This window comes from Eumetopias jubatus, unplaced genomic scaffold, assembly GCF_037043125.1.
Source record: "Eumetopias jubatus isolate StellerSeaLion01/CBP00866 unplaced genomic scaffold, mEumJub1_p1.0 scaffold_16, whole genome shotgun sequence".
Classification (NCBI taxonomy): domain Eukaryota; kingdom Metazoa; phylum Chordata; class Mammalia; order Carnivora; family Otariidae; genus Eumetopias; species Eumetopias jubatus.
The window spans coordinates 83,466,234-83,478,860 of record NW_028274822.1 but is presented as its reverse complement, the minus strand read 5'-3'; the positions used below and the strand labels follow the sequence as shown (position 1 = coordinate 83,478,860).

At 56.6% G+C, this 12,627-nt stretch overlaps 1 protein-coding gene across 2 annotated transcripts in view; it reads right to left on the bottom strand.

Annotated features, from left to right (window-relative positions):
- Positions 1–6,362, bottom strand: part of RASAL1 (RAS protein activator like 1) — a 29,581-nt gene extending 23,219 nt beyond the window's left edge. For both annotated transcript variants that reach the window (XM_028116525.2, XM_088019613.1), the window contains exons 1-2: positions 6,032–6,362; positions 1,990–2,046 (exon numbers count right to left, since the gene is read on the bottom strand). In XM_028116525.2, the coding sequence (XP_027972326.2) occupies positions 1,990–2,046; positions 6,032–6,096 (122 nt within the window). In that variant the 5' untranslated portion in view covers positions 6,097–6,362. The remainder of the gene's footprint in view (positions 1–1,989; positions 2,047–6,031) is intronic.
- Positions 6,363–12,627: the final 6,265 nt, after the last annotated feature.

Here is a 12,627-nt window from a genome sequence, read left to right as displayed (position 1 = left end):
GAGACCCACAGAGACCCACAGACACACACTCACACACATATAGTGATAGATGGCAGATACACAAACACAGAATCCCCCACATAGTAACTGAAAACATGCAAATTCCATTCATTCACTCATTCACTCCATAAACACCCTGACTGTGTGCCAAGTCTTGTGGGCTATGGAGAATCAGAGGAAGAGGTGCCCAGGTCCCTGCCCCCACAGAGCCCCCTTCAGTGGGCAGGTGCTCTCTCCTGAGCTCTTATGACACATGACACGGTGAGAGAAGTCGTGATTAGGGTGAGCTCAGTGGCACCTGGCTGGGTCTGGGGGTGTGGACAGGAGGAGTCAGAAAAGGCTTCCTGCAGGAGCTAACCAGACAAAGGGGGACGAGAAGATGAGGACAAGATGGCTGGCACAGCATGTGCAAAGGCCCTGAGGCAGGAGTGAGCTTGTTGAGTCTGAGGAACAGGAAGGTGCTGGCTGGGAAATGGGGAAGTGTGAGGGGCCAAGACACCATGCAGTCAGCAGGAGCCAGAGCACTCAGGAAACAAGAGGGAACCACAAAAGGGTTAGGGACCAAAGCAAGCCTAGAAACAGACACACACAGAGAGCATCCTCACCCCGACATCCCTGCAGATGCACTTCCCTTTACCCAGCAGGGAACGAAGAACCTACTTTGCCCAATGAAGACACACCTAAATCTATGGCTGCAGAATTGGATCATGCACCTGCCACTCCTTTCTTCCCTTTCCCCACACTCTTCCCCAACGAAGAGAGTGAACATATACTACACAGGCACACAGAGATGCACCCTCTGCCCTCTACCCCAGCGCAGGGCACCACCGTCAGATGGACCCTTCTTCCCAAACACCCTCTTCCCCCTGTCCTGGCCTTTTCCCAGCTGGAAGTCCCTCTTCAGAGCCCAGAGTTGGGCAGACAGCAGCCTGGAATCACACAGAAAATCTCTCTGTGGGTTTGGGGGTGGTATCATAGCATGTGGAGAGGGGGCAGCACGAGCATAGAGAACAATGGAGGGGGTCAGCTGGGGTGCTGCAGGCTGACACTCCCCCATGGGGTTCCCCAGCCCCCACTCCCAGCCCATCTGGACCGGAACCAGCACCAGAGGCATCCTGAATCCTGCTGTCTCCATAGGAACCCGGGCCTCAGCCACCCGCCCACCTGCCCACCCACACCGCTCAGGCCTGCGGGGGCGGGGCGGGAGCCAACCACGGCCCAGCCCCGCATCCCTCCACGCCCGCCCAAAACTCACTCACTCATCAAACACCCTCACGTCCTCACGTGTTCACGATGGCATCTGTGTACCCAAACAAGCAGACACTGGTGCTCACCTGTGTATGCAGGGCAGCCCAGGGGTGTGCACACACACACACACCCCCACACACACCACCGGTACACAATGTGAGCCTGTGAGCCGCACACCCCCAGAGACACGCACATGTGGTCACAGGCATTCACATCAGCCCTCCAACACCCCCACACACACTCACAGGCAGGCCCAGCTGGGCATGCATGTGCGCGTGCGCGCGCACACGCACACGCACGTGTGCACACGCACACACACGCGCACGCACGCCCCGGTGCCCGCAGCACCCAGCAGGCCCGGAACCAGCCAGTCCAGCCAAGCGTGAGATGCCCGCTTCCGGGGAGGCCACTATGGGAGGTTGGCAGCCGCTGAGTCAGCCCCAGGACACCAGCACATGTGCACCCATGACATCATCTGGTCCAGGGGGAAGGTATCCACCAGTCGGTGGGGCAGGATGGGAGAGGAGCTGACAGCCCCAGCTGTCTGTCCCCAGAGGGGCCAAAGCACAAAGCAGTCACTGTCAGCCCCACACGTCCACCCTTGGCATAAGCATTACCGCCGCCTGGCTCCTCTTTTCAACGTGAAATCTTGTGTCTGGACTCCCCAGGTCTAGAAGGAGCTCCTCTTCCAGCCCCCCCCACCGTTCCTCTTTCCCCAGGCCTGGCCTCTCCACTCCTCACCTGGCCACCACCTCGTCATCCACCTTCACGATGCAGTAGGGGTCACTGCTCCCAGACCTGCAGGAGGAGGATGTTCAGGAGGGAGGTTGAGAGGGCAGCCATGAGTGGAGGTCCCAATCCACCCTCACTTTGTACAGATAAGGGCAACTGCGGCCCAGAGAGGGGAGGGGACTGTCCCGGGGTCACACAGCAAGTTGGGCTAAGAGGCAGAACCTCGGGGGACCAGCAGATATCATGGGTGCACAGCCCACCCACTGCTTGCCCAACCCCCATGCACAGGCTCTCCACCCATAGAAACAGAACATTGAGGCATGAGGCCAGAAAGTTCCCAGTGCTGGTCCCAGGAAGCCCGGAGCCGTGGTCAACAGTGTAAGCTGGAGAGGCATCCCGGTGTTACTGCCTGCTAGCTGTGGAACCCAGGAGCCCCGTCCTCTCTGTGGGTGCTAGGTTTTCCTCTCTATAATGTTTACACACGTCTCCCGGGGGTTGGGGGGAGGAGAAAATGCATGGTAGGAGGCATCACGGGCCAGCCCCAGAGCTCTGCTCCGGGAGTCTTAACACTACCCTCTGGGGAAAGCATTGCCGACCAGCTTTTCATTTCCATGGGACTTTCCCTGGCGGGGGGTGGGGGGACTCCCGATGCTCAGCCCAGTGGGGCTGCACCTCTGCTGGTACAGACCAGGGAACCCAGATCTCAAAACAACAACCAACAGCAGCCCCTTGAGGAGGCATGAGCCATGAGCCAACCAAAGCCAGCTCCATCCCCCCTTCATAATAAGAGTTACCAGCACCATCCCGAGCTGTCCACCAGGGTCCTCATCTCGCCTCTGTCCCATCGCACAGGCCTCCTTGGTCTTCCACCAAGCCCAGTCCAGCCTCAGGGCCTTTGCCCTCGCTGTTGCGATTGCCTAAGACACTCTGTCCCTGATCTTGTCATGGCTGCCTCAGTCCTGTTATTCAAACCTCAGCCCCAAAGTCACCTCTTCAGAGAGGCCATCCCTGACCACCTCTGTCCTTTGTAAAATCGAATTCTGATCCCTCTGGGCACCTGAAAGCATCTTGCTCCCTGTTTCTCTCTCTGTTTAGTGTCTGTCTCCCCGGCTCCCTCAAACTTCTGAACTGTGAGCTCCTTGGAGGAAGACCTGCATCTTCTTTCTCACAACCCCCCTCCTGACTTGGGATTCAAACCCAGGTCTATGGGCCTCAGCACACATGCCCTTAACCAGTGTCACCTCCACCACAGCTCACAATGCTCTCCCCAAGTGGCCCCCTCTTTTGATGTTCCAGCCCCCACCCTCTCTGTCACCTCCGATCAGTCACCAATCCACGGATGCCACAGGATTTCAGGGAAGGGGGTGTTGGCACCAGCAGCCAGCTGCAATCTGAGCCTTGTCTGCTGGATGAGTCCTTCCTTGTGCCTCAGTTTCTCCTCTGGACTCGTGCCCTCAGCTCCCTCTGTGTGGGTGCTCCAGGGTCTCCATTTCCCCATCTGGCCTCTATCCCTGAACACCTCAGCTTGGGTGGTGGCTTGTGTCCCTGAATTCTTTTCTGGGTTCTACCACTGAACCCCCTTCTGAGTAGTGCCCCAGGCCTCACTTACCCCTTCTTGAATCTATCTCAGACCCACCGGGCTGAGTAACCCTGGGAGCCTCAGTTTCCTAATCTGGCTCTATGCCCCAGGATGCCTGTGGCTGGGGAACCCCTGTATCTCATTTCTCTGGCTGGGTTCTCTTATCTCTGAGCCTCTTTTAGGTACGGTCCCGTTCCTCAGTTTCCCCGATGGCAGACGTGGAGAAAGATTGGTTGGGATCCCACTAGCAAAGAGCTGGGAGACACGCCCCCCTCCGTCCACCAGGCCTGACCCTGGGGCCCCTCTTGGGAGCCAAGCTCGCTCATCGGCTCCACAGCTCTGACGCACAAGGGCCTTATCAGGCTCCCATCAGGTAGGAGGCAGCGGTAGCAGGAGGGGTGACCCCTGAAGACCCTCAGTCTCTCCAGACCCTTGACCTCTCCCATGGGCCCTGCCCCAACTCAAGTGTGGGAAAGAAGTCCCCTCAGCCACTGCCTGCCCAGTGTGGTTTATTCATGGGAGCAGTCAGGGCTCAAATCCCAGCTGTGTAACCTTGGGCAAGTGACTTTGCCTCTCTGGCCCTGTTTCCCCTATTTATAAATGGAAATGCTCATAGGACCATAGGAAGTGTTAAGGATAGGACCTGGCCCAGAGTAAGCCCTGGAACGACTTAGAGCTGCTATTATTAATAAGAGTAATATTCAAAAATTGTCAGTGGAGGCCTCCTCCAGAGTCAGGTCAGACCCCCCCCCCCAAACCTGACAAGGCTTCAGGACGAGTCTGGGCCCTTTCCCTTAGGAGACCAGAGAGAGAACACGCCCCCATCTAAGAGTCTCCATGGGTGCGAAGATCCCAGCAGCCTCTGAGGACAGCCCCTCTGAAGAAGGGAGCCAACAGCTAGGGAAACTGAGGTAGGCTGGCTCAACTAGGGCTTAGTGACTCCTTCCCATCCTTGCTCTGGGGCTCACCTTGGCCCAAGAACTTGGGGGAGAAAGGGTGGCCAAGAGGTGTAGGAACCAGGTATGAGTTAACTCTCTGCAGGAGAGGCAGAAGGAGCCCCTCAAGCCATGTCCACCCTACAAGCCATGTCCATCCCGTGAGCTGTGTCCAGGGCCAAGGGCAGCACCCACCACTCCCTCATGGCCCTCACGCAGGACCAGGAGATGGAAACCTGATTTCTGGAGGGGCTCCCCCTCAGCCCCCCGGCAGTTTCCAGGCCCCAATTCCTGGCCTCACTGCCCGAACAGTTCCAGAACGTCATTCTCAGAGGCTCTGAGAGGGTGTCCCAGAAGAGGGAAGCAGGGGCTTGTCCGGATGTTGCATTCACACAGCAAGTGCTCTGCTTCTATCCCAGGTACATGTTTATTTGGGGTAGCTGATGACGATGGAGGGGAAGCTAAAACTGCTCTCGGCAGCCCAGGGTTGGGGAGCGGTGAGGTTCATAAAATCAAAGGCAGGAGACTCCTCACTGGAGACCCACAGCTGGGGGAGTCAGGGCATATCTAAGCCCTCATCTCAACTTGGGTAAAGGCTCAGAATCCAGATTTCTGCTCACCCTGGCCATGGGGTAAATCCTAACAGGTTCTCCACCCCCCACAGCTGCTCTGGGCTGGGTGGCTCCTGTCCAGAGCTCCCATTGTCCAGGTGGGAAATCGAGATCCAAGAGGACCACGTTCAAGGTCACACAGCTGATGGCCTGCCAAGGATCCCACACCTGTCCCAGGTGCTGACACCTCACAGCCCCTTCTGGGCTCCAGGCCAAGCAGGAGGGGGACCCCTCCTGCCATTCTGCTGATTCGGCAACTGCTGACTCAGCCCTGGAGGAAGCAGAGCCAAGGACTGGTACCAACAGGAGCCCAAGGGTCCTCCAGCCCCATCACATCTGGCTGGAGAGGGTGCTACCGTGTGTGTGTGGGGGGCTCTTGAAGAGACTCAGCATCCAGGGAAGGCCACACAGGGAGCTCCTCGATGGGGAGCTCAGGGCTCTGGGTCCAGAGGACCCCATTTTCCCCCAGGCCTGGCTGGTGGGCCATCTGATGCCTGTCTTTGAACCTAAACACCAGATGCACACAGAGGAATGCTGAGGCCAACCAGCGCTCTGGGCCTTCTTCCCAGGGTTCTTTTGATAGGCACCCACCCTGCCTGAACTAAGGAAGAGGACCCCCCCCATGCCCTCCCCAGCTCCAACAACATCCGACCCTCCAATTCCCTTTAGTACATCCTAGGAACAAAGACACCCCCCTTCCGGGGGGGCAGGGTGGCGCATCTGCTAAGTCTGGGCGCCCCTTTCCACTAGGACAGCCATGGGCATGGGGTTTTAGCCCCGTGAAGGCGGATCTGCAAAAATACTGTGTCTTAGACAAGAACCCCCTGCCCACCTCACCGACCCTCTCCGGCACACGGAACGGGCGACCCCGGCCCCATCCCATGTCCGGTGCGCCCCTCACCCACGACTCGCCCCGGGGTACTCACACGTCCTTGGCGGGCAGCGCCCGGCCCTCCACCACGCGGACGTTCAGGGAGCTGCTCTTGGCCATGGCGCCCAGCCCCAAACTTTACGGGCAGAAGGGTGCCCAGGTGCCGAGGCTGGACCGCGGAGGGCGCGTCTACATGTCACCAGCTGCGAGCCTGGCGCCCCGTCCCGGGGTCCCAGCGCCGCCTATGCGAGACGCGGGTTGCTAGGCGGGAGGTTTCCGGAGGAGAAAGAATAGGTGGCCGGCGAGGGGGAGCCCCTCGGGTTCTACAGGTAGGAGCGTGCGCGGAGGAGGCAGAGCGAGCAGGAGGCACCCGCCGCTCTTGCCTCCTAGTCTGGAGCTCCGGGTGGGCGGGCAGGGTGCGGGAGGGGCAGCCCAGGGCCCTCCCCCCAATCCCGCCTCCGCGTGTCCCCCGCCCGTCCCCGGGCCCCCTCGCGCGCCCTCTGCCGGCACCCCAGCCAAGCGCGCCCGAGCGCCCGGGCCGCGGAGACCGGCGCGCGCTGGGACCGCCAGGTGGGGAGCGGCCCACGGCCGTGGCGGGCGCGGCCGCTGGCTCGTGGTGAGCTGGCATGGGGCTCAGAAGACCCAGCATGTCCCCTGCCTGCCCTCCCTCCAGCACAGTCGCACCTCCCCGGCCCTCCCCTGCCTCCCATCCCGGCGCCGCCTCCTCGGTCCCAGCTCGGTGCCCTGTGCGGGAGGAGTACCCGCGGTCTGCGGGAGGCGTCGCTGAAGAAGGAGTCGCACATTCCCGGGCGGGGGTGGGGAGGGGGTCGGTTCAGAGTCAAGGGAGGGGCCCCGGACATCCCCTTCCTCCTCGTTTAGTTTCCAATTAAACCCAGACTATGCGAGCGGCAGCTCCCACGTCACGGGCTGGCACTGCGGGGGAGGCGGCCGCGGCCGGAGGGGGTGGGGAGGCCTGAAGATAACCACGACGGCGGTGACAGAAGTCATCTACAACTGTTTGAACACTTACTGTGTGCCAGGCACTGCTCTAAGCGGTTTCCGGGGATTGTATCGTCTTTGTCCTCACCATAATTCTACGCACTAAGTACTCTTGCACTATCGCCCCCATTTTATGGATAAAGAAACGGGTTCAGAGGGGTTAGATAGCTCAGGGAAGGCCTCAGGCAGTGACTGGCTTGCCTTCCTGGATTTGAATCCTGACTCTACCTCTTGCTAGCTGTGTGGTCTTGAGCAAGTCACTTAACCTCTCTGTGCCTTGGCTTGCTTTCCTCATCTGTTCAATAGGAATAACATAGTATTTTGCTCACAGGGTTTTGAGAGAATTCGATGAGATAAAGCAGATATGAAAGAAGAAGATACAGGTCCCAGAACAGTCACAGGCACCTAAGAAGTTTATAGAAAGTGTTTGATATTATTATTATTGTTATTGTTATTGTTATTATTGTCCTTCGAGGCATAACTCAAACATCACCTCTCCTAGGAAGTCTTCCAAGATGCCCTTCCACCCCAGACAGAGGTTTTCTTCTCTTTTTCTCGGTTCCTCATCTCCAGGGTTCTACATTTTTCAAGTGTCAAAACTTGGAGTTTGACAAACACATTCGAAACAATGCTACAGGAAGAGCCTGTCCCAGGGCAGATCCTTACACTATTTCTCCCTGTGAGTTTGTTGTTTACCCGCCTAAGAGTTCTTGGAAGAACTGGCACCAAGCCTGACTCACTTCGGTCAGCCCAGGGCTGGGCACCAATGGGAAGGAAGGCCCCAGCCGAATGATTACCACAGCTGACGCCCAGACCGGCAGGACCAGGAGAGCCTGGAACAGCCACAGGGGTAGCTAGTGATCGGCCTCCCAAGCTCCCTCCTTGACTTCCCAGCAAGCACTCCGGCCAAGCTGGTAAGGGATTCTGATCCCTGGAGTTCTCTCCCCAGCTGTCCGCTAGCTGCTGAGTCCTCCAACTTCCAAAGACTGGGCCTCAGTTACCCCATCTGGGATATGGGTCTAGCAGGGCTGGCCCCAAGGCTTAGAAGTATTGCAGCATCCTTCAGCAGGGTACGAGAGGTGATCCAGGGTCAAATCCAGAACCGCGGTAGCCCCAGGGGAGTGTTAAACACCAACCCCCTCCAGGTGCCTTACTAGTCAGCCCCCCATTCCTTACCAGGGGAAAACGGTACTTGCTAAGTGCATGCTACTTCAAGATAGGCGCCCTGTCCCTTTCCCACCCCCACTTAGGTGAGAGCTTCTGGCTAACCCTTTTTCTTCTGAGATCCTGCAGAGATCTCAGATAGGCTCTCTGGCCCCCAGAGACCCCTGATGGAACCTGAGGGGCCGGGTCCTGGGGCCACCTGGGATGCCAGCCAAACCGCCACCAGCCAACTTGGCCAGTCTTCCGGAGCTGAGCAGGAAGTCGCATTCCTAGGTGCCCCTCCCCAGGCCCCCAGGACGCTTGTGAAGGCTATGGAATGTGCCAGCCAGGCCTCCAGGGAGCTGGCTCTGGCATTTGTCCAATAACTGGATTTGGACCCTGAAATGCGTCTGGGGCTGTGGCCACAGTCCTCAAACTTTCTGAATGGCTTGGCCACTTCCTGTTGTTCTGAGAAGCTTTGACTTGAAACTGGCAGAGGGTTTGAGGTCTCCCAGGGCATCTCCCGTCAGGGGACCAAAGGGTGAAGTAGGCGGAGAGGAGCGTGACCTGCTGGGGGCTACCCAGCTCGGGGAGGGGAAGGTGGGCTCATGAACACCTAAGCCTGGGCTGTCATGTGGGAAGGGTCTCACTTTTCTCAAGGGTGGTTGTGAGAGTTGATCCAGAGGCAATGTAAGGCACCTGGCATCATTCCTGACACATAGTAGGTGCTCAAGAAATGGTTAGCCTCCTCTCTTTCCCCTTACTCGAAGCCCTTAAAGACAAACCCATGGTCATCTTCTTGCCAGCTCTCTACTAGCACCCCTGGGATGCTCACAAGAGCTGCAGAACACCTTCAGTGGCAGGAGATGCTGAGCTCAGGGGTTAAGAGCAGAGGTTCTAGCATCCAGCCAAGCCAACTTGGGACTGAATCGTGGCACCTACACTTATGAGCTGGGTGCCTCGGTTTCCTTGTCTATAAATTGGGGATAATAACAGCACCCACCTCATCTCCTGGGTGTGAGGATGGGATGAAGAAAAAGTCAGATATTCAACACACCCTGGCATACAGCAAGGGCTCAGTAAGAGTCAGGGCCATAGTACGACATCCTGAACCCACGACTGTGCCTGACACCGAGCTCCCCGAAGTGGAACACCAGGCCCCACCCCGAATTCCAGGGACTGATGGAGCAACCACACCTCAGTAGCCACCACAGCTCCAGGCTGCTGTGCAGGAAGAATCTGGGGCTTTGCATCTCAGCTGAGAAATCTGATCGAGAGATCCCGAGGTCAAGGATGGCAGTGCCCATGGCTTTCTACCTCGGTGTTCAGCAATGCCACAGTGGGAATGTGACACCGTCCATGGCAGGAGAATTTACCCCCATGGAAACCGGCAAATGCTACAAGGCAGGGGGTGGGGGGTGGGAGGGTCAGTTTACCAACACACCACCGGGCACCAGATTCCCCAGCCACGTAGCCTTCTAGACGCCACTCCTGAACCCAACACTCTTAAGATTTTGCTCATATCCCCTCACCCCACACCCACAGTGCCCTTACCCTGTCCTGCCTTCCATCAGGAAAGCCCTCCCCCTCCTTTTCCTGTTTCCTTGTTGATCTCCCACCCATACAATTGGATAAAGATGAGGAGGGGTAGGGCGAACAAAGTACAGACGATGTCGTGTCAATGTCATGGACTACGACATAGCTGTTAGAAAGGATATGCTCAAAGACTTGGAATGACGGGAAAAAATGCTGAAAAAAAGAAAACCTAAGTAATGGGGCAAACACGACCATCTCCACAGCAGCAACCTGATGCCACAAAATGTTATATGTATATGCTTCGTATGAATATTCCTTTTATTCGGTAGATCTGTGTCGAGTGCCTACTTGTGTCCCAGGCAGTGGGGATGCAGCGGGGTACAAGACCGCCCAGCCCTGCTCTCCTGGGGCTCTCAGTCACGTGGGGAACTGACAAAAGTCGCTTGCCGCTGAAGAATACACTCTCAGTAGGAAGTAGGAAGTGATACGCAGATGACAGAGCAGACGTCAAGAGTCCCAAGCAGCAGAAAGCTTTCCTAGACACAATTGTGCTGCTCTTTATCCTCAGAAAATACTCCGTGCCGCCTCCTGTTTCTGAAGGCACCACTGCCCCGGCTTTGTCGATGGCCCACAGCCTCCGGGAAGGCAGCGACGACCACTCCCCACCCCCACCCTCACCCCCCACCCCCCACCACCCCTGCCTGTTGGCACCATTCTGTGACCTTGGTCTCCTGTTCTCTTGTTGTGTGGTATTTTACACGCTCGTCTTATCTCTTAAATGTCAGGGACAATGTCTGATTCATGCCGCGCCTCCCACACCGCTTGGCACATAAGAAAGACTCAGAATGCACTCGCTGGGTTAAACAGAATTGTGTTCCCCTCCAGGGCTGGAATCTGGCCTCTCTCGTGGTGATAAGAGTCGTGTTATTTCTTACTTCCTCCCCACCTCCCCTCAGTGCCTAGGATGGCGGCTTCATCACTGCCAACTTACCGCCTCTCTGCTCCACCTCTACCCCCAAAGCAGGGGCAGACCCCTCTTCTGGCTCCACAGACCTGTCTCTAGACCTTAGTTTCCCCTCCTGGGAAGTGGCACCATCCCTTCCAAGGTCAAGGTTGGGGCAAGGCAGACAAGCTCTGGCCCAGGTTGGGGGTGAGGAGTGTGTTCTTTGTCTCGGGAACACAAAGCCCCATTTGTGATCGCTGGGCACGCTTCTGGGCCAGGAGCCACGTAGGACCGGAGGCTGAGGTGGGAGGAGTGGGCAGGATTTCCACAAACCCCTCCCGTGGGCTGGCTGCCCAGGAAGCAGTAAGTCCCACAGCCTGAAACAAGGTATCCGCCTGTGGGTCTGACGGGCTGCTTCCTCCTTCCTCAGGCCTACTCCCCAAGGTGCACCCCCCCACCCCCGCCTTAGAATGGAGAAGTAGGAAGGGGGAAACCACTCGAGCATGAGACTTGGGGGTAAGGAGAGTGGATATTTCCAGAGCTGTGGCCAAGGGCAAGGCCGGCTGAGAAGTTGTGTCCTGCTGTCACTCAGCAGCCCCACTCACCCTATCTCCCAGGATGTGGGGACAGACCGAGGTGGGGGTTTGGGACCTCTGCCTCAGCAGCATGACAGGGGAGCCCCAAGAGGACCTGAAAGCAACGCCTCATTTAAAACAGAAATGCCACTGGGCGCCTGGGTGGCTCAGATGGTTGAGCGTCTGCCTTCGGCTCAGGTCATGGTCCCGGGGTCCTGGGATCGAGTCCCGCGTCGGGCTCCCTGCTCCTTGGGAGCCTGCTTCTCCCTCTGCCTCTCTCTCTCTCTCTCTCTCTCTCTCTCTGTCTTTCATGAATAAATAAATAAAATCTTTAAAAAAAAATAAAATAAAACAGAAATGCTGAGGATTGGGGTGTAGACCCATAGCTTCAGCCTTCTGAAGACAGGTTGTTTGTGCAGGGACCTTCTCCTCTCCTCAAAGCCATGAGCAGTTCCAAGGCAGGGACAGGTTATCTCTAAAAACAAAACCAAGGCCCATCCATCGCTTCTCAGCCTCGTGTCCTTGGAGGGTCACTTAACTTCCCTGGGCCCCAGTTCCCTCATCTGTTACTGGTCACAGGTCTCACCCCTCCTTGGCCCTCCCTCTCCAGTCATGATGACCTATCCCATCATCCTTGAATTCTGCACAGCAACCTACAGACCTTTGTTCTCTTTGTGGGGGGGGGGCACATCCTCCTGCCTCAGGGCCTTTGCACGTGCTGTTCCCGCTACTTGGAATATTTTTCCTTTCTTCTTTTCATCCCGCCTCATCCTTCAGGTCTGGGTTCACATGTTACTGCCTCAAAGAGGCTTCCCTCCCTGCAACTTGCACCCTAGACTTTTCCCCCTTGCTTCACCATCAGCCTGTATGCCCCATGAGGGCAGGTTCTGCCTTATCCACTGCTGTATCCTCACACACTGCCTGGTACAGAGTAGGTGCTCAGTAAACATTTGCCCCCCAAAAAACACCTCTAACAAAATAGAAATTCAAAAGGGAAGGATGCATACTAGCTTCAAGATGATGACATCCTCTGAGGAGGGAAGGAAGGGAATGAGCCTGAGGAGGGAAAGATCCAAGAAGGGCTCAACTGTATCTGGAGTATTGTGGTTAAGAGGGTGGACTCCACACCCAGGTGGCACAAGTTCAAATCCCACCTTAGACTTGACACGATTCGTGAAGGAAAAAGTGGCAAATTGGATCATCAAAATTGAAAACCTTGTTTTGCAAAAGACCATGTGATGAGAATGAAAAGATCAGCTACAGCCTGGGAAAAAAATATCCAACAGAGGATTGTCTGGAACATCAAGACCCATATCTAGAATATGTAAAGAAGTTCTCAAAACTCAACAGCTAAGAGCAATTCGTTAGAACATAGGCAACAGATATGAACAGATATTTTGCTGAAGAGGATATACAGATGGCAAAGAAGCACACAAAAAGATGTTCATCATCATC